Below are 26,209 nucleotides of genomic sequence, written 5' to 3' on the forward strand. Positions count from 1 at the left end.
ACCACGATGAGCAAACATGCAGGCTGGATCAATCTCTGCATGCACTTCATGGATGCTGAAATCAAGTAATAATCATTGTCATCAGATCCTTGTTGTTATATAGCACACACAAATCTGAATATACAACATTACCAATATTTAAGATTACCAACAGCCATAGCAGCGGCTAATGGAGGCTCAAACAAACAAGTCACAGCTGTCACTCAAGTTGTTTTCCCTCTGGCTAATTCTGCATTTTTGGTAATTAATGCTGAGAGCAAAGTCCCATTTCCAAAGTTCTTTATGAAATTGAATTTCAAAATCGCTGTAAGTGCCTTGCTCTCGCCAGAGCTGCCAAATCACTCATTCAAGTGTCACTCTGCTCTAACAAAAATTACAGCGTTCTCAAGAATAATCATTTAATGGATGGAAATTCTGCTCACCTCATTTTGTCCACTGCTGTGCTTGGTTCAGGCAATCTGGGCTTGTTTTTTAAGTAGCAATGTGTTCTTAAAATGAACAGATTTTGAGAGAAATGCACTGAAAGCAAAATATCCCTTCAATAACAATCTTTAATCTAATCAGACTAAACATTTCCTTATTTTGGGTGAACATTTTGACTAATTCATCCATCTGCATGTTAAACAATGAAGAAACCCAGCAGAGCATTATCCATTACTTTTCAATCGACCTCTATAAATGGACTCACAGCACATTACAGGCTCCAGGAATATACAGTATCTGTCAGCTACTTGTTTCACCTGCAGCCCTCTCGAAGTGTGTGGGCACCTGAGTGTATGGCGGTGAGCGAAGGGATGTGAGTGTTTAATGCAGTGTGTGGGATGTGGAGATGAACAACCCTACACCTCAACATCTCTCACCTGCTGGCAAGAGGAGATGATGAGCAGGTAGGTGGAGAGTCAGCAGGAAATTTTGTTTCTGCTTCTGCAGAAAACCTGAAGCAGAGGGTTGTTTCCATTTCTCATTCAGTGTGGTCTGATGTAATTATGCTACCATACCGTAAATATGGATTATGTTTGGTGGGGGAAAAAAGGGAATCTGTGTCTCCAAAATAAGCCAAAAAAGCAAAAAAGTATGATGGTGAAGTTTTGATTTAGCAGCACATTAATTGTTGATTGACACATAAAGCAGATCGTGTTTGATAAGGAAGTTCTTCTCTTTGGCTGGCAAGGTTACCAGGAAACAAACATGCCATGCAGCCTTTGTGATGTTTCATCCTTTTTCTAAATCAAGGTGTTGCTGAAGACTTTCCCGTAAAATGAGAACTTTTTATTGTTTCCTCATGGCCCAGTTTAATTCCTAGGATTTGCTTTAACAACAGCAAATCCATATCAAAACATTCATTTACAAACTTGTGCAATATAATCCAAGTCTCATGTATCCAGTCCTACGCTCAGTACTCCCCAAACACATGCATTTTCATTTTCAATTGAAAACATGTCAGTACAAACAGTCTAACTGTGCATTCACACCAAAAGCGTCATGAGCATCATAAGTGGCTGGCAGCCATTCATTTTCAATGTACGCTTGCTGCGAAGGGCGTCTGGAGCGTCGGCAGCAGCGAGCAGCGTGATGCCAGCGACCGGAGCATCACTGTGAAATTGAGAGAAGCTCAACTTTATGCAAATGAGCAGTGCCGCTGCCGAAGCAGCAGCGAGCAGCAGCCAATTGCAGACCGTGAATATTCTCAGATGAAGTTAAAAATGTGGTGAAAAAGTACCATAAAATAACTCAAAGTTCACTTTTTTTCACATGGTCCCGAACACCAGCCTCCTGAGAGAAAGTCCTGTGTTTGTTTGAGCCAACTATCACCCCTACCTTCTTACACAGTCTTTGGCTCTATATACTACTTCCCTCTTCACTCACATCAGTGTATTGGTCACGTGATCACAGTCTTCCCAATTACATGGGTTATACATGGATTACTGTCTCATGATTATGTGGGTTATATATGGATTTTTGGTGGATTACTTTGCGTATAGGTTTATGTACAAACAGTGCATGAGAACGGCCTGGTTTGTGAAGTACTGGAAATTAAACGATGACATGACTCCTATTCCATCCCACAAAAAAATTCCTGTCCTAACTCAGTCCAGCAAGAATGCTCCTGTCCCATCCCATTCCCTTACTGTCTTGTTAAACAATAAAGACTTTTTATATATTTAAACTTCATATTCAGCCTATATATGAATTCTAACCATATTCAGTCAACTATATAGAATAGTGTAATGTTGAGATAACTCCTGCCCGCTGAAAGAGCTACGTTGTATATATTTCTTAAACATTTTTATATTATCTTTTCTATATTTTTATTACAATTTTTCTGTTTTATACATATGATCTAGACTGTTACAGTACTTTGCCTTCAGTTTTATTTCCACTTAAAATGTTTATTGTAGGCTATACACCAAACAACAAGGCAAATTCATTGTAAGTTAAAACCTACTTGGTAATAAACCTTGTTTTGATTCTAACTGCTATAACCACATAGCAAAGAACTAGCATGTAGTCTATTAGCTCGATGCTAACACATCATTACCAGAATTACCATTAACATGCTAAGTGAAATTAGCATCGTGAGTGTGGTCATATCTTAACAGACAATCCGGTTTACTTATTATGCCTAACATAAAACAACATGTATGCTCATACTTACAGGCAGGTATTTCCCATGTTCCATGGAAACAAACTAATAACTGTTGACTTCACATTGCTAACTTAATATTGTCATTATGAATCCTGTCCAGCCTGTTCCAGTAGACGTCTGCAGGAATCCCGCATGAGTCCCATGACCCACAGGATTCCCGAAAAAATGTAAGCCTCTACTGAGCATATGACTGATTAAATGAGACTTGGATTATACTGCTCAAGTTGTGTGAGAGTTTGTAAACAGATCTTTTGATACAGTTGCTAATGTTAAACACAGACCCCATTGACTTCCAGTCATAATGAATGAATGTTCTCCTTTTTCGGATTCTCTGTTCCTTGTCGAGGCACGCGAGAAAAACAAAGTTTTCTTTATGAATTACAGTGAGTAATTGATACATAAACGGTCATTATGTGGGTGAAGTATTGCTTTCAAATTGCTTTCGAGACCAAGAGAGCTGGTATCAGGGGTCGTCAACATGGGGTTAATATTGAGTATATGAGCAACAGGAGTGGACAAAACAACAAACACATGTCTCAGTAGATTAGGTGAACCTTAAAATGTTTTAAAAGAGACTGTTGAGTCATATCAATGGTATTTTTTTAGTTGTGTGTAATATGATAACATCATTCTTTTATGTCTCTTGTCTTTTTCTCTTCATAAATGCAATAAGTAGTCAGTTGGTCAAGTCTTTTGCTTTGATTTAATGTCCAATATAGGTCTAAAACTAATATAATCTGCAGTTTGTGCAGTTTCATCAACATCCATGCATATGTGGTGATTATATGAGTATTATGGAAATAATCTGCAAACAGCCTTTGATGGAAGCATCAGAAAGGCCTGAGTGAAGGTCTGACTGACTGAACAGGCTGTGTAGTTTCAGACTCAGGACTCTGCTGTTACGAGCGAGGGATAACAGCCTGAGTCCATGTAATTGCTTTGCTAAGTGTTACGTAACAGGAATGGTTCTGGTACAGATTCGGGATAATTTCAGCAGCAGCAGAAGCTTAAAGCCTCTGTGCTGCTGGATTATTCCACTATATTTCATCAAGCTTATTTGTTTCCCCTCCTACTGTTATCCCATTTCTCATAAAGAGAAAACTTTGTATCTGATATTGTTTGACTCATTTATGTCATCAGGTCAGGGTTTTGCTTTGTGTTATTTTCCTCACTCACAGTTGTTACTGTTTATCTGATTTTCACAATGTCAGAGTATAGTCTAAACACAGAGATCATGTTGTTGAGAGAGTGGGAAACTTTGTAAAGCAGGAGGACAACAAAGGACATTTTTGACTTAGTTTTTTTTTTTTCTTTGCCAACTATCTGTGCTATGTTAATGAGTGTGACGCACCTGTCCACATACTTTTGGGCTATGAGGCTGTTTTTCCTGGTTGGGGTTAGACGCTTTAGTTCCAATGAAGGGACTGTCTAATGCCTCAGCATACAATGATATATTAAACAATAATGTGCTGCAGCTTTGTTGCAGTGGTTTGGGGAACGCCTGTTTCAATATGACAATGCCCCCGTGCACAAATCCATGGGTGAATTACCAACCATCTGTCTGAGTAATGGTTCTCCTTTGCATTTTAGACCCATAGAGGCAACACCCCATTTTCCACTTAAATTGACAGATATTTTTTAATCATTAATAATAGTGGTTATGATTCATTTAAGTTGGTAAAAAAAAAAAAAGACAATCTTTGTATGTGTGCCATTCACAGCTTTTTGTGTTTCTTGATCACTTTTAGCATCAGTGTGTTAAATAAGTACATATATGCATTGTACTAGGCTGTACTAATTGGAAAGCTCACATTCTGGCAATAATTTTAGTGTCCTGCTTGACAACTGCTGTTCACTTAACGAATGCTTGACAAGCACTAACGCCACAACCAATGGCCGACGGTCAGCCATTGGTCAACAACGGTCAGGCCATCTGTGAGGATCTGTTGCCCTAGTTTGTGCGGTGCGGCCCCCTTTGGCTTTTTTCAGCTGATTCAGCATGTTGAATTGCCGCTGGAGCCTGTGTAGGCCGTTGGTGAAAGAAATCACTCTGACTGGCAGTTCAGCTCATTGCACAAGAAGAGAAATAGAAGTGAGGAAAGTAAACAAATGACATCAGTCAAGAGGGTGTGAAACTGAAACAAAATTGCTGTATTAGGCAAGATTATTTTTTGAAGTCATTGAGCTCTTATGCAGAAATGGTTAGTAATTGTTGGGGCACAGGTAAGTTCCTTTGTTCTTTAAACATTGGTTAGTGTTGTTAATGTGCTAACTGGCTAACTAGCGTCTTGAATCCGTCCTGTTAATCTTTTGCTTTCCCTTTTTGAATGACGAACACAGACTACCGCCGCCTGATGATATGGAGAGTGCAGAATGTGCATACCAGTTGGCCGTTGGCTTTCGTCTTTGCAGTTTGTTCGAGTGCAACTTTTTGGCCAAGACACAGGCGACAAGAGGCAACGCCTTCGTCGCCACCTGCTCTTTGATGTTGGTTTGGTGTGTCTGGGCCGAAGCTGTTTCACCAAAAGAAAATTAAAATTGATTCCAAAGGTAGAAGATTAGGAATAGAGGGTAGAGAGGTAGAAGAAAGACATTATTTGTCATTTGAAAACAGTGTAGTGGCATGTCATGTTAGCTGTATGTCATGTTTAATGACATGCACGCTTGCTAACCAAACAGGTGAGAGCTCACCTGTTCCTATCGCTGTGTTTGATAAGGACTGCAAATGTGTTCATGCAATCATACTGTGAAGACTCACCTCCCATCTGGGGACAGAATTTTGGTCTACATATGGTTGGCCATTTCTTTCAGGGTTATGCATGTTGGGGTCATGGTTTAAAGGGTGGGTTCCCCTAAACGACAAAAAGTCATGTTTTGTACATAATAGTCGCTAACCGTGCAGATAGTTTTTTATTGTTGTTTTTGTTTTTTGCAAACTTCACCGCAACAGAGATTGAGAATATCTCCTTGATTAAAAAAAATTGTTCCTGTAGAGGCCTCCCGAGAGTGTGTGTGTGTGTGTTTGTGTTTGTAAGACGATGATGAATGAACAACCACACACTTACTGTACTGGACAGCATTATATGTGTTTTTCCTGCAGGGTCTTTATGTGTTAAAGCTAAAATTAGCTCAAGAATTGTGTCTTTTTCCCTTAGAAACCTAAAGACACTGTAACCCAAGCTCACAGAAAATGGTCCCATCTCATAATGTTCCTGTGCTACTGCAAATCAAATGTCCCCCAATAACAGTATCATCTTCACAGAACTTTCTGCATGTATTTAAAGAAAAATCCTGCAAAATATACAGTTAAAGTCAGAATATATCAGAATATCTCAAAACTAACACATTACCTTTGGGGCGGCAGTAGCTCAGTCCATAGGGACTTGGGTTGGGAACCGGAGGGTCGCCTGTTCAAGTCCCCGTCTGGACCAAAAATATGGAGCGTGGACTGGTAGCTGGAGAGGTGCCAGTTCACCTCCTGGGCACTGCCGAGGTGCCCCTGAGCAAGGCACCGAACCCCCCAACTGCCCACAGTGCCTGTCATGGGCAGCCCACTCTGACATCTCTCCACTTAGTGCATGTATAGGTCCAGTTTGTGCATGTGTGTGTTTGGACCTGTGTGTAATTGACAACAGAGTGAAAAATTGAATTTCCCCTCGGGGATTAATAAAGTATGTCAAATTAAAAATTAAATTAAATTAAAATTAACAAATGGACCGAACTGTCCATAATCATGCAAGGACATTCTCCTTTAAAACTGTTTCTTTCTTTCACTTTGACAGGATTTAGCCACAAAAAAGATTTTCTTGATCTATCTATGCAGCAAACATCATAATAAAACAAAACTGTCTAACCCTGACACTGAGTAGCAGCTAGCCTCTGTTAAACTGTGTAATCCCCTTTGCTTCCACACATAAGTCTTTGTAGTCCGCCGTCACAGCTTGAAATCACATTTTGATAGGGCTGGAGTTCTTTGAATTTTCCTTTTTGTGTGTCCTTGACTAACTCCTCTACAGTGATTCAGGGCATGCTGCTGTGTTCAGCTGACCGCTTTTATACAACACACGTTTTGTTCAGCTTATACGTCACAAACGCCCCTCTGCAGCACTTTCTCACAGTTAAAAACACTTATGATTCTTACACATCCTGCATGAAAAAACATAACTGCATAGAGAGTTGGGGGGGGGGGTGCTCCAAAATATCAGCTATATCTGCAGCTGACTGGGCCCCTGTGACCCATCAGATACTCTGACCACCTTAACCTTTGGCCTCACTGCAGTTCTCAGTCAGTCTGTCTTTAAGAACTACTTTTCAGTTTCTGTTGTCGAAGACCCAAAAAAAGGTTTTATCTTGACTGAGTGATTGAAAATTTAGAACTGCTCAGTGTACACCCCATAAGTGAATTTGCTCACCATCTCCCTAAAACTTCATTGGTTTTTAAGAATTTTAAGATCTTTTTTTTTATTTATTTTTTTTTTATTTACTGAGGTTTATTGTCTGGCTAAGGCTCAGGGCCTTGGAAATCCTTCTAGGTGTGAATCAGTGCAAGACAGTGCTATTAGATATTCTTCAGGACTTGGCCACTTATCAGCACAATGAACAGCTGGAGCTGCAGCAGTATTTGTAACATGCCGCTCATGAAGGCAATTAAGGTACTTTAAAGGTTCAGTGTGTAGGATTTAGGGGCATCTATTAGCAGAAATGGTTTATAATATCCATAATTATGTTTTCATAAGTTTATAATTACGTTACAATAAGAATTGTTGTGTTTTCATTACCTTCGATTAAGCTGTTTATATCTGCCATGTTATTCCACAGTAGCCTAAAGAGGACAAATCAAACACTGGCTCTAGACAGGGCAACTTCACGTTTTTGCATCCGACACTGTAGTTCTCCTACACGCTTGGCACACAGGGGAAGTTTCGGTTCTGCAACCTCACCACTGGATGCCACTCAATCCTACACACTGGACCTTTAAACCTTGAGTGCCTGATTGTTGCAATTTGCTCAAAAATTGTACTCCTGATCGAAGTCATACGTCAGAAAAAGGTGCTCCTTATAACACATTTTTAAGTTTTCTTCAGTATCTAAGAAGGCCTAATCCATTGATAGTTGTCTGTACATCCATGTGTACAATATTACTAGTTAATTCACTGTACTTTTGATGGTGCCAAGTTGACAAAATGTAAAATAAAAAAATAAACTAAACTGAATAGGGCTAACGTTACAGCTCACAGCATAACTCACTGAATCCATGACAATATTATTCTTTGTGTGCGTCCCCCAAAGCATAACAGAAATTGTAGCTCTAATACTAACAGGATTTTTACACCCCATAAAATAAAGACAGATAATAATTTTGTTCTGTATATTGTTTATCTGAGAAAACTTGGAGAAAGCCTTGGAGTTGTTACTAGATGTCTATCTGGTGTTTTATATGCAGCATATCTTGTTGTTTTGGCATACTTTGAAATAAATGGTTAAGATCATGATGACTAAGGATTAACCTTGCGTACTAAGGCACGTCCAGGCTGTCCACATGTAGAGTCTCATTAAGATGCATGATTCAAAAGGCAAAGTCAGAAGAGAGCAACAGCGTCTGACCTGGTTGAATTCAGGGGACAGGAGGATGTTTTTCATTCAAACAACTTAAACTTCTTGTAATGCAAAAAGAAAAAAAGACTTGCTCTGATGTCTGGAAAAACAAGATCATTATGATATAGCATAACATTTTCATAAGCATGAGGTAAGTTTGAGATAAAAGGATTTGTCCCAGTCTGGTCTGCACAATCAGCTCCTTTCATAAGCCTCTTTTCATACATCTTATCTTACAATTAGTTTTTCTTCAGCTTGTCATTCAGATCTGTTTTTGTGGGATTGTTTGTGTCAAACAAGTGGTGCGGATGATACAGACGAACTAATCATTAAATACAAACAAATGGGCAGAGCAGAGCGAGGATTTTAACTATGACTCAGCCACTACTACTCTAGAAAGCATGAATTTCCATGTGCAACGATCCGCACAGATAGAATTGCAGTCTGACAACACCCATTGGCTAAAAGTAGGTCAAGTTTAGATTCACGTCATTCTTTGCTGTGGCTCTACAGTGTATTGTGCCCTCATTGCTCAGATTTACAGTTGTATGCAGCAGCCCTGAGACGCTTACTCTGTCACGATTGTGACAAATACCTAAACACTATGCAAAAATTGCACTCATTTTGAAATGTGTCATATCTCAGTGGTTTTGGAGAGTTTGGGTTCATTTATGAACATATCTCAACTGAAAGAGAAAACTGTACCAGCAGGGAACCAATCTGTGTCAGTGGCACAACATGAAGCTGCTTTATTCATAAAGAATAGGACACAGTGTAACTTTAAGAGCAAAGTTTGCATCCAAATGAGTTTTAGTTGAAAGCTAATTTTTCACAAAAATGTACTCTTACACAGAGAAGCTATTAAATAACTGGTTGTATGTGTTGTTTTATGTGTTTTAATGGGTTTCAGTTTTGTTACTGTTATTTCCAGTTAATTTTAAGACTGGTTTTGACCTGAGAAAACCAGACTAGGAAATACATTTAAATTAACATAGTACCCAAGCGCAAGCTGACAAAGTGTGATATCAAATTATATAGTATTTAAATCAGTTTTAGAGGAAATGGCCCACAGTCATAATTTGGGGGAAATTATGGATGTTTTAGTCGGGCTGAGAAAATAACTACACAACATAAAACTAAATTTTGAGGTCTAAACACAGCATAACTAAAGAGATAGTCTGTTGAGGGGACTGTCCATTGCCAATTTTTAATGTTTGGCATGCCTACTCTAAATACCATGTGGTGCTGCAATCGCAATAAGATTACACAGGGACAGTTGAAATATTAAAGATTTTGGTACAGTTTATGGCAAGCAGTATATATGGCTCTGTTTAGACCTGGTGTTGACAAGAATTTGGTGATCTGAACACAGGTGGACAGTCAAGACATATCGCTGTTCACACCTGTGCCTATCAGGCGTCTCCAGCTGACCACTTATGCTCATTACTGACCCGCAGAGTTATTACATCAACACTTTTGTGGGCTGCTCTCTCAGAATTCAACATGTCTCCTTCTATAGGGCAAAACAAGGGATGGTCCTGCAACACTTGGTCCAAGTTATAGAGCTTTCAGCACACTGTCACCAAAACAACCATGTCCTTCCCCAATGATGTGGTCCTTGTCAGGGACACATCAGGAGGCATCATTGGTTATACTACAAAAGACATGTGGTCAAATACATTCCAGACCACTGCAACAAGTTGTATGTGTGATTAGATCACAATGCATCTTAGTGGTCATTTAGACTTGTATTTAGCACTGTCCCCTTGTGATGGGATCATCCAATATGTTAATACCAGGTCAAACAGGGTCTGTGATTGATGTGTTTAGGGGAAGTAAGCATACACTACTCGGTCAGTTTGAATCATTTCATATATCCATAACATCCTTCCACAAATAATAAGTAAACCTGTTTGATTCAATAATAGAGGTACATGGTACTACCAGCTCTGGAACATTTTGACCCTGATTTGATATTTACCCCTGCATATTCAAGTAAGAGCAAAAACTGTTGAAGAAATGCATATATGTACAGAAAGGGAACGTTCAGCACTAGCTTGCATCATGTTTGGATTAACCTGCTTGGAGGCCCCCAGAGCAAAATAAATTAACTGTAGGCCCCTCGTGTCTGTCCTCTCCACCCCCATTCCCAGGTCTGCTGTGTTGCATTTAATTTGTAGTCATTTCATTGGACACAAATGATTATATAAATTATACATTATATAAATTATAGGCAATGAAAGAAAACTGCTATGTTAGAATATGACAATGCTACTGTTAAAAATTAGAAAGGTGTCACATGGATATAAACAAAAAGTATGAATGGAAAAAGTACTAATTGCCATAAGTGGGGAATCAAATTGCAAGTAGGCTAAAACAGTGAAAATAGAAATTGACAGCTACAGCCTGAGTGTGGAAAGTTTTATTATCATGCAATATTGTGTATCTCAAAGTTTTATTTAAGGATAAATTCAAATCAAACGAAATAAAAACATTGTTACTTGACTGGACTAAATATTTTGCATTGTTTATACTTGTTTTGGTCACCTCAGACAGTGAATCGGTCGCCTCACTCTTGAAAGCAACATTTCCGACTGTCATTGAAGCCAGCATGTTCCAAACGGTCGCCCATGGTAATGGAGTTGTTTTGTTCCCACGTCACTTGAACGCACCGCGATAAACGTCGCCGCCCTCCCGGTGCTTTGACGTCACCGGCGTCCGTCTCCGCACATGGATGGAGAAGTGTAGAGGCTCAGTCAAAGCTCCGCTCCCCCCGCCCTCCTCCCCCAGCTATTTGCCAGCCAGCTCTGCATACAGGCAGCCAGCCGCTCACCGTCCTGCTGTTGCGCGGAGTCCCGTCTTCTCCCTCCGAGCTCCGGTGTCGTTTCATCCCGTCTGAGAGGATCTATAAGGGGCCGGATAGCGAGTTCGGTCGCGTCTCTTTTTGGGGGGGGAAATACAGTCTTGTCTTTGCGAGCGTTGTTCTCCAGTTGCCCTTCAAGACATATGGAGAAAATGGCCAGACCTCTTCCTATAAACCCAACTTTCCTGCCGCCGACACACGGCGTACTGAAATCCCTGCTGGAAAATCCGCTGAAGCTGCCTTTCCATCATGATGAAGGTACGTGTTTTAACACCTGGCTAAACTTGACTTGAACGCCTCATGTCTGTTGTGTTTCTCCGCTGGCTATTCTCAATCTGGAGACATTGATGGGTTTTGACAGCTAAGACACAGCAAAGGACACAGGTTAATAAATCCCCGGAGAGTGACGCCTCTTAATATTAAATCATTTTTGTTGAAAAAGAAACAATATAATGTCATTAGCTCGCGCGCGGCGGATATAAAACATAATGTTGATTGTTTGGGCTGAATGTTAGTTGACTGACAGGCTGACATGAACTACGTCTTAAGCAAACAAGCTATTTTAGCTCATACTTTTCATCTAAATGAGCTAATACAGACACGTTATCGTGTGTTGTTATTGTGACTGCGCTGTTTTTAGCTTTGCAGGTGCGTTTATAACCTTTAAAGCCCCTTGTCTTCAATGGGATTTATATTAGTGATGCCATATGTTGTCGGCAGAGGGCGTCTTTTCTGTCCTCAAGCTGTTTTGGATGTTTGCATTGCACTCTGTTTGTGTTGTATTTATTGAGTGTCATTACATTACCTGAACATCAGTGGAGATCTCATGTTTAATGTAAAGGGTTAGTTCACACTGATATAAACCATACTGTGTTTTTATAGTTGCAGTTTTTTGTCTTGGTTGGAAAATAGTTTGGGCTTTGCAGCCACCACAGTACAGTTGAGGATAATTTTAATTTAATTACCTTAATTTAGTTGGTAGAGGCCACTACATTGGAAAATGACACAACAATATTCCTTGAAAAGAATGATTTAACAGCTTTCAGTACAGTAGAGAACGGTTTCCAAAGAAAATGTAAAAGTTCCCAGTTATTTATTTGTTTTTTTTCCTTTATTAAATTAGTTGGACTGACCTTTTAAACCCCAGGCACACTTCCTGTTTATACCCATGCAATGACCCGTGATCCTCCTCTGCTGTGAGACAATGAAATGAGTGTTTGCAAACATTTGCAGGTTTTGGGAAAGACAAGGAGAAGGAGAAGAAGCTTGAAGATGAGAGCAGCGCAGCCAACCACCCACAGTCAGCCTTCCTCGGGCCGACCCTTTGGGACAAGACCCTGCCCTACGATGAGGACAACTTTCAGCTGGAGTACATGGACCTGGAGGAGTTCCTGTCAGAGAACGGCATCCCCGCCAACACAGCCCAGAGCGACCAGGCCCAGCAAGCGGCGCAGCCGGCACAGGCGCCGCCACCCGCCCCACCCACGCCCACCGTAGTGGACCTCAGCAGCCGCGCCACCACCTCAGTTCACACAAGCATGGCGCCTCAGACCTGCCTCCGCAGCCCCAGCACAGCAGGTAGGAATCACATGCAGTGGCACCTGATGTGCGCCTGAAACCTCACCTGCATGCTTGTTCACACCTCCTCTGCGAGAGGGGAGACTCCTGCTGTTTGCTCACTTGCTACACACACATACACGCCCTCCACCATTAGAGAAACAGCTAGCCCAGAGATGCTAAGAGAGAACAAGTTCTTGTGGTTTGTGTCTCCGAAGGCATTGCCTCCGAGCGCTGATTCAGATCTGTTTCTCATCTAGCTCCTGCTGTTTTAGCTTCTGCTAGTTAGAGCTTTTGACCAGATACACACTGACATACTTAAGCTCTGATTTACAGCCCTGATCTGGACTTTGGAGTCCCAGAGTACTGTCTAAACAAGCTCAAGTTCAAGGATGCAACACAGTCTCACAAAGCTCTGATTGGCAGATAATACTGCCAGTGAGTCATGTTTACTTTGTTTATTTGCTGTTGTTATAAAAGTGTATATAAGTTTTTCCTCTGTAAGAGTTGGTTTAAATATTCTTTACATATTCTGCTGATTAAAAGTGTCTCACATTAGTCAGAAATGTAATTCATCAATGACTACATTCTGCAGAATATTATTTAGCCTCTGTCCTGCAGCATAGACTCAATGAGATTAATTTCTGATGAATGATAAGGCGTTTTAAGATGTCTTTATATGACACTTTGATTTGGGGCTTGAGATATAAAATAGGATCTCCATAGAGCCATCTAATATTTTGAAATTTCAACAGAGGCAGTGGTGTGAACCTAAAGCTTAGGCCCATTCATTTCATCATTTCAGCTTTTCATAATGTATTATTGTAATAAGCTGACATTAAGTAGGCAGTTAGTATGTAGACTGAAGCATGAGTTTGCAAAACAATTCACCAGACACCACAATGATTTGAATCATTTAAAGGGCCGACCCTCGATGTAAACATAAACAGAGCAAACTCTCCACAGGCAAATCCCAACAGGGCCCTGGAGATAGTTATTGTTTCAATTCCAAACGGTACACAAAAAGGCTCCTGATGCTGGTAGAAGATCTGACGATATGTGACAGATAAACAGATGGAGTGTTGTACCTGTAAACGCTGAAGAGGAGTCCTAATGAAAAGCACCATGCATTGTTCCACTGGAGAGTGAAGAAGTGCCTAATAGAGCGTATTAATGGACCAGTGAATTAGGTATTTGAATAACACAACCTAGAATCAGTTAAATGCAGATTAACTGTGCGTGTAATCGTGTATTGATCCCACTGATGATTAAACACTAAACAGTTTGGATGATAACGGAGGAAAAATGATTGATTATCATTCTGTCAACTGTTCAAGGGCTGATTTTCGACCTCAGAATCAGCTGCTTATTTGTCTGCTTGAATACATGAAATGTGTCCTGGGTCCTGTTTTGGGTTGGAATCATCTATGACTACAGCAGCCACAAACACAAACCATCCCATAATGACAGCCATTGTGGGTGTAGTTGTGCCAAATGTTGGCGTGGTGTTTGTTGATCTCCACAGCTGGTGCACCGCTGCCACACAAACAATTACTCTCAGTGTGTTTTGTCCTAAAGTTTGAAGATTAGGAACCTTAATGTGTTCAATCTGAAGTACTAAATACATCATGACATCAAGTCATTCTTGATAAAAGTCCAGACAATATTATTTGCATTAGTGATATTATGAATATTATCAAAAAAATGAAGTAACTAAATTGTCTAAATTCCATTCAGTTTAAGCGAGAAAAGCTACAATAAGCAATCAGCCAACTATCCAGGCCAAAAAAAACAGAATATTCAACAGGTCAGACTGTATTTAGTCAGTCAGTTAAAGTCAAAGGGCTTTTACAAAGGTTGAAATGTACAATAAACAATTAAAATAGAAAATAAATAACTGACCTAACAGATAAATATTAAAAAAAAAAAACTTTAGGAACACATAATATAAACAGAATATGATGACAGACAGTTTACAAGTGACCTAACATGTAAATATCATTCTAATATCATTAATCCATACCTTAATTTCTGTCTGTTCCTTTAAAAAAAAAACTTAATCCTAATATCAGGTTAACTGGACAACAGATGATGGTTTCCTTTCACCAGTCTAATAATGACGCTTAAAGCACACTGAGCCAAGATACTGTAGTTTGGGCCTCTGCAATAACCAGTGTAACCTCCAGCTGCAAAGCCTTCTGTTATTTTTAAGTATAGTATTAAATGATTTGTCCGTAAAATGTCAAAAACAAATCATAAAAAATGCCCATAATAGCTTCTCAAAACCCAAGGTGATGTCTTTAAATTGCAGTCACTCCAAAACCCAAAGGTGATACATTTTTTAAATATGTAAAACAAAGGAAAGCATCAACTTATTAATTATTTAAATATTTATATTGAAGTAGTGTGACAAATGGATTATTACACTAAAAGTTTGAGCACTAGACAGTCATCATGGTACATGTTTTAGAACATATTATAGCCCGAGCTTTTAAGAAGGAAATCAGCCACGAGTGCAGCAAAATTTAGTTATATTTGCTGAAAATTAATGAGATTTCATATCTTCTCCTTTAAAAACCCTCCGTGTGACATAATGTTTTCCCAGATGTGCCTCCTGTCGGCCCAATAGTTCTGTTCCTGCAACCAGAGAGGTGTGGGCTAAGCTACAAATGTTAGGCTCAAATTTGAGAACGGTGTATCTGAGGAGGTGTATCTGTACAGTACACTATATTCCAGCCTGAGTGCACATGTGCGTACTTCAGACCGTGTGTGTGTGTGTTTGTGTGTGTGTGTGTGTGTGCGCGCACGCGTGTGTGTTCTGTTTTGGTCTGTCTCTGTCTGCATCTTCACATTTATCTCTCACGTGAACGCGGCTGGGGTTTCCTGCAGCGTGCCGGGCCATGTGACGGACACATGCAGGCGCCGTGTGCAGCGCTGAGCTGCAAACAGGAGCTTGTCACGGCATGAACCTGCCTCCCTCCCTCTCACTTTCACTGTCCCCTCCCCTCTCTCTCTCTCTGTCTCTCTCTCTCTCCCTTTAACACTCTCCACTTCCCGTCCAGTCTTCCTCTCCCTCCCTCGCCGGGCTCGGCTCCGACACAGCCTGGACTCGGAGCCAAGGCACAGGCTGTACCCAGCAGAGATCACATGTACTCTGGTGTGCTTCTGTCACGTGCATGCAATATTGTTCCAGCAAGCCGAGCCCCGTCTCGTCTAACCAGCCACTCCACCACCACCTCAACCACCACCACCCACAACAACAACCACAATCCCTTTGTGCCTGCATGCAAGCGATACAGCAGGCAGCTGATAACATCGTTATTGCAACCAACTAAGCTATAGGGCTTAATGTGGGGTTCGTATAATCATCAACATGTAGAAGTTAGTGTCAGAGAGGGCTGTTGATGAAGCAATCAGTTAATTCTTACCAGATTTGCACTCTGAGAAGTATAAATGTTTATCTTCCTATTGTAGTAGTTTCCTTTGGCCCTTTTTCTTGCAAACAGAGTAGCTTTCCTCTCAAATGTCTTGTCATGTGGCCTGCAGACAGGATCAGCACGTCCTGCATGACTGACCAGGAGGAATTTTTATTAGAGGAACTGTATGTCATGGAAACAAAACTAAACTTTGTGAGGTTGGTTGATAAATTAATTGGAGGACAGGTTAGGATTCTGCAGATGAGCAAGTGTAAGGCCAGTTTACTATGTCAAAAGTCTCTTTAAAGGACCAAAACCAACAATATGCTCATCCATCTCTTCATGTTCAGATTTCATTCCCTACTGAAGTCGTAAATCTTTAAAAGCAGCTCATTTAGTTTCACTTTTGTTAAAGTCTAGTTCTCTCCTCAGTAACTTCCTGGTCAGTGTAGTTTTTAACACATGTTGCACAAACAGGAAGAAATAGTGCTTTTGTTGGGGACTTTTTACAGCTGCGGATTAATACACAATTTTAATTCTAGTGAGTATTTGGGGCAGGAGGATGGCGTATGTGGGAATGAGCTGAAATAAACTGCAGTTTGAGTGTTTATGCTAATGAAGGAAGATGTCAACCAGTGCATCAGTGTGGCTCATTGACGTGTTTTTAATTGATTTTGGACAACAACCTTTGAATACACACACACAGTGCTTGTTAGTTGGATCAATGCGTTGTTGGTTTTGGTCTTTTCATTTGATTTATTGACGGTAAGAAAGTGTATCACTTCAGAGGTCATGTGAATCAGTTTGACCCTCTGATGGATGGGAAAAACAGTTGCATTTGTCTTTCGGGGCTGTAGGGCAAAATATGGTTTGTCCAAGCACATTCTCGGAGAGGCGGAACTGGCTGCTGTTGGTCCCGTGTTACGCCCAGTTCAGAGTTCAGCAGCTCTGTCCCTGCACACAGATACGACCAACAGCTCAGCTTATCACTAACTGTTGTATTATCACCCACACAGCTACATGATAACACTCACAGTAACTCTGGTACGATCATCTAGCGCAACACCAACCTGCAGCCAGCGGTGTGTGTGATTAGATACATACTGACACGTCGAGTTAAAAACAAGTTCTATGGGTATTTGATCAAGTGTTTTTGTTGCTTTCAAACAGCTCTTTGTAGGTCAGATCAGGACTACATTTCCTGGTTTGTTAATTTTAGGTTTCCTTGTTCAGGACGGTTGGAGGAGGAGGGAGGGGGACTATTTTGTGAATCCACAATGTCTACTTCCTCTCCCCTGGAATGTGTTGCACATTAGTTGAGGACATTACATGTCAATGAACAAGCTTGTACAACTACTTTTAGCCCTTGACCATGCTGCTGTGTTTTAACTCCACTAATTAGGACTTTAAAATGACTCGTAAAGGTGATTAGGGTGACGCTGGCTATTTGCAGGTTTGAGTCTGACAGATTTTCCAAGACAGTGTCTAGTTTTAGTTTGTAAGTAGCTTGCTGTCTGGCTGCGCTGTGGGTATGAATGGTGCAGGGACAAGTTTGGTGGTGCATGTCTTAAGCTTAGGGATGGATTACCAGTGTCAGGAGTCGAGTGATTCATCTTATAGTCAGACATTTTGACGGCAGAACATTGTTGTTGTGTGTAGGGCCGGGTATTAAACGCTGGAGAGATTGGTTGATTAAAGGAAAAACTCTACTAGCAACAACTTTGATAACTAGTCAGTCATTTAAATAACTACTCAAACATTCTCAGGTTCCAGCTTCTCAAATGTAAAGCTTTTCTTTGATTTATACAATTTAAAGTTAAATATATTTGCGTTTAGTCCTTTCGGTCTTTGAAAACTTTTGACTGTTTTTTACTTTCAAACATTTTTGCTTTCACTTTTTGTAGACCAAACAATTAATCAGTGGATTTAGATCAGACTAAGTGATAATAGTAATAATAATAATGATAATAATAATAATAATAACTGGTTGCCTCCCAACTTCTTTTGGTACTTTGAAGTGCCGAATATCTGTCGTCACAGTTTATGACGTCAACCTAAAATTAGTATTAATAAAACTAAAATCCTCAATTTAGAAAAGTAATTAATTTGATTAAATTAGTTAGTCTTTTTTTTTTTTATGGCACTAGTTATTGTCAAATGAAAAAGTGTTTTGTTGATATTTAATGTAAAATGTAGGATGAAAGCATGTCCATCATTACCAGCTCTACTTGTGTGTCGTTAGGTGTAACATCGTCTGTTGAGGCATATATTTGAAATATATGTTGTTATAGTTAAGTTTTCTTTCACATTTCTGCTCATTTTATGATGTGTTCATTAGCAGTTATAATAGTCCTGCAATTTACGAACAAACACTTCAGTTTTCCTTGTTGTGGTGCTCAGTGAAGGTTTTCATGTCTCTGTGATGAAGAAGCCCATCACCTCCTCTGGGCAGGACACTGTCTCCTGATGTTCAGACTGAACACAGACTTCCTGTTTGCTTTGTACCCAGAGAGCAGTCAGAGCTGAATCCGATGGCCACTTCTCAAATCTCCGCCACGGCCAAAAGCAGAAAGCGGTTTGACCGCGTACACTCTGACTGAAGGTCAGTGGCATTGGCTGTCATGGCAGGCACACAAGTACAGAAATGTAGGTCATGATGCACAGGCTGCCAGCAAATCAGCAGCTACTGAATTCCCGGTTGCTGTGTTTCTCTTCGAGCCTTGTTGATCGAGTGGGGAATGCAGGTGCAATTTGTATGACAAATCAAATAAGGGCTAATGTAATGAATCGCAGAAACTGTTCCACTTGGGATCGGCAATTGAACTGAATCACCCTTCGCTGGCTGGCCCGCAGCCTCAGATCAATTAGAGAGGCTTTGCACAACAGACAAATAGAGGTGAAGGCATGTGACGAGACAGTTTAAAGACTAAAGCTGGTGGTTTGAAATCAGCTGACAGGAGCTGCTGATATCTGCAGAGTTTAAGATAAAACAGTCGGTGAAATGACTTCTCACTTGTGTTCTTAAAGCTTGTGTTAGAGCACCACCTGCTGAGCAGACAGGACAAACATTGCTCTGTACAGTATAATGTGGTATAAACTGTATCAATGTTTTTCTGTTTTGTTTTTGTTTTGTTTTTTCTAGAAAAGTAGTTACCTGTTCTCTTGATTTACACCAAAACTGGCTTGTACTAGTTCTGACAGGATCAGCCCTTAAACACACAAACATGTGAGCAGGAAGCCTCTGAGGGGGAGCTGAGTGCTGCCTTATAGAGTCACAGGAGTGCCATTTAAAAAAAAAAAAACATCTGTAAAAGAATAAGAAAGTGTGCATATATACAGAGGAATAAATAGAAGAATAAAGAAATTTGAAAATACAAAGAGAAAATAATCAGTAAGGAAATAAAATGATGTAAACAAAAAAAAGATATATTAAGAGAAATAAAAGAATACATTTTAAACTATAATTATTTTAAAAAAAGTCATTTATTTTCACATTTATTCTCTATATTTACATTTTTTTTCTCACTCTTTTCAGATTTATTCTTTTCAATGGCACTCCTATGACTCTATAGAAAGGCAGCACTCAGCTCCCCCTCAGAGGCTTCCTGCTCGGTACAAGAGGCTCTCTTCAGTTACCCACCGCTGCTCCTACTGTGTCCTCTGTCCAGCTTAACGGCTACACAGGGCAGATCTGCTGATAAGGGCTCACCCATGACGTTGCATAACCAATTACCCCAAATGGAAGTGCCACCTTGACCTGTAATGGCTCCATTTCTGTCATTAGAGTCCAAATGAGAGGTGTTTAGAGTTTGTCTCCTGCTGACTTTTCCCCTCTCTGCCCAAAAATAGAGGTTTTCAACACTCTTTACACCCTCTTTTTAAGAAAATAGGATGATTTTGTGCCCTTGCCAGTAGCTAATGTGTGTATTTTTTTTTTTTTCTGTCCTTCTCCAGCACTGCCCTCAGCCCGCGACACCCCCAGCCCTATTGACCCAGAGTCCATCCAGGTGCCCCTGAGCTACGAGCCCGACCCACAAGACCTGGCTCTGTCTAGCGTGCCTGGCCAGGAAATGTTCGACCCCAGGAAACGCAAGTTCTCCGCAGAGGAGCTGAAGCCACAGCCCATGATCAAGAAAGCCCGCAAGGTCTTCATCCCAGAAGACCTAAAGGTAACCTGCTCCATCTCCGTCTGTCAGCCGGAGTGGGAATGTGTGCAGCGTTGTGAGATTAGATCTTCTGTTTTGGCCCATATGTTGGGGCCTCTTGTTATGTAAGCAGGTGAGGGTCTGAGGCAAGTCAAGCCCTGAGGGGTTAGGGGGAGTACTGATGCCAAACAAGCTGCATTCTTAAACATGGGAAGAAAACAGTCTAAACAAAGCTTAACAATAAAATCATGTGTTGTATCTCAACTCATGTTTTTAGCTAGCTGCTGTCAGTTATCCCCAACATGATGCAATTTGTTTAATTCCTTATTTACTGTAAAACTGACCAATACAAACATGGGAGTCTGGTAGAAACTTTAACAGTGACAGAAAATGGAACCAACAGACCAAAAACATCACTCACATTACAAAAACCACATGAAAAAATGGTCATACTGAAAGATACGACGACTGCGCTTTTAAAAATGTCAACTTATATATGTGGTGTTATTGTTTTACTGTTATGAACAGTTTTAGACGCTGCTTTACATCTTTTACAAGAGTACTAATCAGCAGGGAGAATCCTTGAAATATCGTTACTTTCATATTTGAAACTCCCCTCAAAGTAAAGACAGTAAGTATACAGCAGAGAAAAATCTTTCTTTAAAGCAGCTTCAGTTGAAAGGTGGTTATTTGATACATGTTGCTCTATATTTAGCAGCGCGTTATGTGTGTTCAGGTTCAGATGAATCATCTAGCATCAGACGAGAAAAACCTACACTCTGACGTGATACAGCAGTGAAGCAACATGATTGCCTTTTTTATTTTTAGACATGTCTAAAGAAATTAAGCTTCAAGGCTTTCAACAGAGGGTCTGCGGACAGTCTGCTGTAAACATATTTACTGTTGATTATGATTTAAACTGACAGCGTAGGATCAGCAGAGATTTATGTCTTGACTTTGTGACCCAGACTGCTCCTAAAGGCCTACATCATGGGACATACTAGACCTCAAGACCAAGCATCAGATTCAGGGTCGATGAGGATAAACAAACAAATCCTGACTGTAATTTTTCGATGAACACTCCACTGTTGTATTCAGTGCTGACCCGTGTGCTCTGCTCTTCAGGACGATCGGTACTGGGCCCGGCGCAGAAAGAACAACGTGGCAGCCAAGAGGTCACGGGACGCCCGGCGGCTGAAGGAGAATCAGATCGCCATCCGAGCCAGTTTTCTGGAGAAGGAGAATGCTGCTCTCCGCATGGAGGTAGCAGAGATGAGGAAGGAGCTGGGCCGCTGCAAGAACATTGTGGCTAAATACGAGGCCCGACACGGGCCCCTGTGAGCCCCCCCCAAAAAAAAAACAACCACCACCACCTACCCAACCACCAACTCACACCCACTTCACTCCCCTGACCCAACTTTCCTAGAGTTTGAAGGACAATGTGTCTCTCATGGTGGCACTGCCCCCTGCTCCTCCTCCTCCACCACCCCCACCCCTTCTTCCTCCCCGACATAAACCTCCCGTCTCACCCTCCACCCTCCCTCAACACACACCTGTATGATTCTGGTATTATAACTGTCATTTTGACTTCTATCATAAGCTTCAATTTGTCTGTACCTTCTTTTATTTTTCTGTACACATTGTTTGACTAAATATATATATACATAGATACATATATGTATTTACACACGCATACTTCCCACTTTAATGTACTGTGAGGAATTATGAGCCAACCTACCAGCTGAGTCCCCCGCTACCTTCCACTTTTGAGAAACGATGCCATGCTGTTTTGTTGTTCACTTTCATACCAATTTTATACGTGAGATCAGGACTGAAAACTGTTGTTTCCTGTTTCCCTTCTTCTTCTTCTTCTTCTTCTTCTGTGTTATAACATGTGTCTGAGAGCCTGCTTATACCCCACAAATCTTGTGTTTTTTAAACCCTGTAAATGTTTTTCTCCCATCAGCAACTTAATCTTCTCTTTGACCCTTTTTTAAAACTCTTCTCTTGATGTTCATGTTGTATTTTAGTTGTCAGCGCTCTAACACTTACACAACTTCCCTTCGGCTTCTTTAACAGCATTCTTGTATTTTAACGTTCAGATAGCACTTTAAAAATACTTTTTTCCTGTGCGGTCGTGGCGTAGATTTGCCGTTTTATTTGTTTTATTTTTCTTCATCAACTGGTCACTGAGCAATAATTCCTGTCCAGAACTAAACTGACATAACTACCTACATATTCCTCCCCCCGACCCCCCCCCCACGGGCTGATCTCCCCCCTCTCTCCACCTCGCATTTCAGCTCACCTCTGTTAACTAAGATAACTTTATATAACCTCTGCACTAATGCGTGTCTCACAATCTGATCCAGTGCAATGTTTCCACTCACTCAAAATTTTCTCCGCCTCATATTTATCTACCTTTTATTTCTCAGATGGAAGATTGTTGTTTTTTTTATATATATAAATATATATATATGTATTCTGTTAATATAATTGTTAGTATTAATACTACTCTTGACATTGTTGTTGTTTAGCTTCCTCCTTGTTTTCAGATTTAAGCATGATTTTCCTTTCACAGAACGAAAAAGCTATCCGCAAATCTTTTCTTTCTTTTTTTTTTTTTTTGCAAAGTTGTTGATAATTCGTTTTGCTTCTGTTTAACTTAGCATGATTAATATGAGTGTTTTTATTTTAGAAATCAATACAGATGTCTGTAGTCTCTCATCGTAGCTCTATGTTTGCCCTCTTTTTAAAGATGGCTGTATGAATGTAAAAGATGTTGACAACAAAAAGGTTGGATGGTGTTGTCCAATACTGTGGTTAACCCAATCAGTTTGTTTACTGCAGACCAAACGATTCACAACAGAGATGATATATTGGTTACAAGAGATATGTTTATATAAACCTATTCTATAAGTTGTTCTTTTTGTACAGTATTTTTCCTATACATTACTGAACTATGTATTTTAAAGGCACAACAGATCCAGAATATTATTAAAGAATACACACATAACTCAAAGACAAATGCATATAGTGGTATTTTGATATTCTATATTAGCTAGGATGTGGTAGTTTCACAGAGATATTGAACAGCACCCAAACCTCCTGGGCATTATTATTATTATTATCACTATCACTATGAGTACTATTATTATTATTATGGCAACACTCCTGCTTGTGTTGGCGCCGCGTTTAGGCTCCCATATCATAAAAATCCCATTTAACTCTGAGGAAGCAGATGCTGAAAAATGCAGTCCAGGAGAGAGAATGTACAGTTAAGGCACTTTTTAAAACCCATCAGCTCAAACACAACAAGAAAACGCACGTTTGGTCATCATGTTGAGTGTTGTATTTTTCCCCTGACACGCCCCCGCATCATTTAATGAGTTGTCCAGACTTTTCTGTCTTTCAATTCTTACGTTTTCAAGGCTTCTTTTAAAAAAAAACTGCGCAGCTTGTGAGTTTCTTTCTGATCTGATTTGACGGGATGAAGTTACTATGAAGGAAGGGAAATCTATAGCTGGTTACTATTGCTGCTCTGTGTGTGATTGGTTCCTTCTGCTAATGCAGTTGTAGCGTGTCCCTGAACCTGAGTGATGGACACTGGGAGGCTTTCTTTGTTTTCTCTTAAATGAAGGCTTACAGTGGAGTTTCCCCAAATGTTAGTTTTGTCGGAGTGTAGAGCTGCATGCTGCTTTTTGCCCATCGGTCTAAGACTAGGATGCGACCAGTTCATGTTTTTAAGGGCTGACGTTGACATTTCTGATCATTTGTATGGAAGTTCAGGGCTGCAAATATAAAGATGAACGGTTAGACATTTTGGGATATTATCTGCTTTCTTTCTGTCAGTCAGCTGGGAATATTAATACCACTATCATATGTGCACAATAAATACAGTCACAGTTAGCAGCCGATTAGCTTAGCAAAAAGACTTTAAACAGAGGGAAACTGCTCTGACAGATTTTTCAAAAGTGATAAAATGATTTCCATTTTGGTAATTATATGCATTTTCAAACCTGAAAATAAAAATGGAGCTGTTAACACATTTTTTGACATACATCATGCGCTTACAGACAGCAAATGAAATCTCTATTTAAGTAAATGATTTTATTTTAATAGTGGCAGCCCTGGACTTCCATATTTTGTGTTCATTCTTGAGGCATCAGTATCTGGTTTGCTTCAGGGTGGAAACAGGATTTCAAAAACCCAAATGAAACGATCAGAGAAGCCAATAACAGCCCAATCAAACTGGTCAGATCCCAGTACAGACCTGGTTGACCATTAGTGATCCAATCCAAAGGTGTGTGACGGAAAAGGGTTATTTTCTAACCACAAACTATCGTCTTAGTATTTTTGCGCTTCAAAGGGTGTTGGAAGACTGGAACGATGCCTCCTAAATCTGTGGAGCATCTTTTTATGAAATCATATATATGTATGTATAATAGGAAAAAGCCAATAATTAATCCATGTGTATCCCAAAAGTACCTCACCGTCGAGTGATTTCACTACCTCACCCGGAAACGTTAACCATACTCCTGAGTCTATTCCAGTGCCTTGAATCCACTGACTGTTCCCCAGTCTCTCAGCAATGTAAAGCTCTCATCACTGCACCAACCGAATAGGTTCAGATCTGCACTGAAGGGCTTCTTAGTGCATCAAAAAGTATATATATTATACTCACTGACAACTCTCTTCATTTCTTATTTTGGACATTGCAATAGACTTGTAACCATTGTATTCATGGCAACACCAACGGACTGTTTCAGAGTGTTTAAAAATACAACTTAAAGGTGTTTTCGGTCTTGATTGTCATTGAATGGATGCATAACATTTATTTGTGCTGTTCAGCCCTCGGCCTCTCCGTCTCTCTGTAATTTGTAGTGTCTAATAAAATCCCAGTTCTTTTCAGCCGTGTCTCATTTCTCCACTCATGCATGCAGAATGATTTTAGAAATTACACATTCCTAAAATGGTGATGGAGAGCCTAATTATCACTAGAGCTGGGTACCTCTTTTAGTATCAGCCAGAATGTGTCTGTAGCATCAAGTAAAGTCTAGTTACTGTTTTACATAGTTCCTAATCTGGAAATTTTGCAAATCAATGACTTTTTTTTTAACATAGGCAAAGTTTTTGTGTGGCTTCTTTGGGCATTTGATCAGGTTTTAGCAAATTCTGATAAATAAAAACATCACATATGTTACATTCAAACTAAGGGTTTTTTTGGTTGTTTTTTTAAAGGCATAATTTTGTTATTTGAATGGAAAAGTGGGTAATGTTTGGCAGCTTTAGGGCTTGTATCAACTGAAATGTTTTGCTACTTAGCAGTTATTTGATAAATGCTTGGTCAGATCCTTAGTCTGGTTTACTTATTTGTTCAGATATTTTCTGAATTAAAACAGGAACCTGGGCAGCTTCACAAATTTTTACTTTTTAAAAAGTTAAGTTCTTGTATGGCTGCTTCATCTAACAGATTTGTGAGAGAAATTTGGCTTCAGAAAGATTATTGTTTTAGTATTGTTTCTGAAAGTCAGGCATCATATGAGTAAAGTATACGGGTAAAATAAATAAATTTGAACCTCAGTATATTATTACTTGCTGGAATGTGTCTCTAGCAGTGTCAAAACGTGTCAAATACCTAAAGTTGCCATTGAACGCTTGGTCAGAATTTGTAATCTTTTTTAATTTATTTCATGATTTAAATAACAATTCTGCTCATGGGATGAAAAAATGAACTTCAGGCACTCATGCGTGGAGCAGAAACAAATGCATTTGAGTTAAGTTAAAATGCCTGTATTCCACAAACATGGCTGCTTACATTACAACACCGACTGGTGTCGACCTAAGGTCACTCTCTTTTCCACCATCAATAAACTCCTCAAACCCTGCGACAACACCCTCTCCTCCATCACAACTGACAAGTGCAACTCCTTCCTGGCATTTTTTCAATCAAAGATCGAAACCATCTACACTCAACTCAGCAACCCCC

At 40.0% G+C, this 26,209-nt stretch overlaps 3 protein-coding genes across 4 annotated transcripts in view; all 3 read left to right on the plus strand.

Moving 5' to 3' along the window:
- Positions 1–26,209, plus strand: part of mmd (monocyte to macrophage differentiation-associated) — a 194,560-nt gene that overhangs the window by 103,680 nt on the left and 64,671 nt on the right. The window lies entirely within an intron of this gene.
- The window catches only part of LOC126405769 (uncharacterized), a 118,631-nt gene that overhangs the window by 74,397 nt on the left and 18,025 nt on the right, over positions 1–26,209 (plus strand). The window lies entirely within an intron of this gene.
- hlfa (HLF transcription factor, PAR bZIP family member a) lies at positions 10,984–23,641 on the plus strand. Its single transcript, XM_050069681.1, has 4 exons — positions 10,984–11,363; positions 12,339–12,683; positions 20,033–20,247; positions 21,349–23,641. Exons 1-4 carry the CDS (start codon positions 11,249–11,251, stop codon positions 21,562–21,564), a joined length of 891 nt encoding a protein of 296 aa, XP_049925638.1. The 5' UTR covers positions 10,984–11,248; the 3' UTR covers positions 21,565–23,641.

This window comes from Epinephelus moara, chromosome 18 (assembly GCF_006386435.1).
Source record: "Epinephelus moara isolate mb chromosome 18, YSFRI_EMoa_1.0, whole genome shotgun sequence".
Classification (NCBI taxonomy): Eukaryota; Metazoa; Chordata; class Actinopteri; order Perciformes; family Serranidae; genus Epinephelus; species Epinephelus moara.

Excerpts from the sequence above, each read along its gene's own strand:
- hlfa (XM_050069681.1), top strand. The coding sequence starts at position 11,249 with ATGGAGAAAATGGCCAGACCTCTTCCTATAAACCCAACTTTCCTGCCG. Across the intron at positions 11,364-12,338 it reads GCCTTTCCATCATGATGAAG|GTTTTGGGAAAGACAAGGAG; the intron begins GTACGTGTTTTA and ends AAACATTTGCAG. Across the intron at positions 12,684-20,032 it reads CCGCAGCCCCAGCACAGCAG|CACTGCCCTCAGCCCGCGAC; the intron begins GTAGGAATCACA and ends GTCCTTCTCCAG.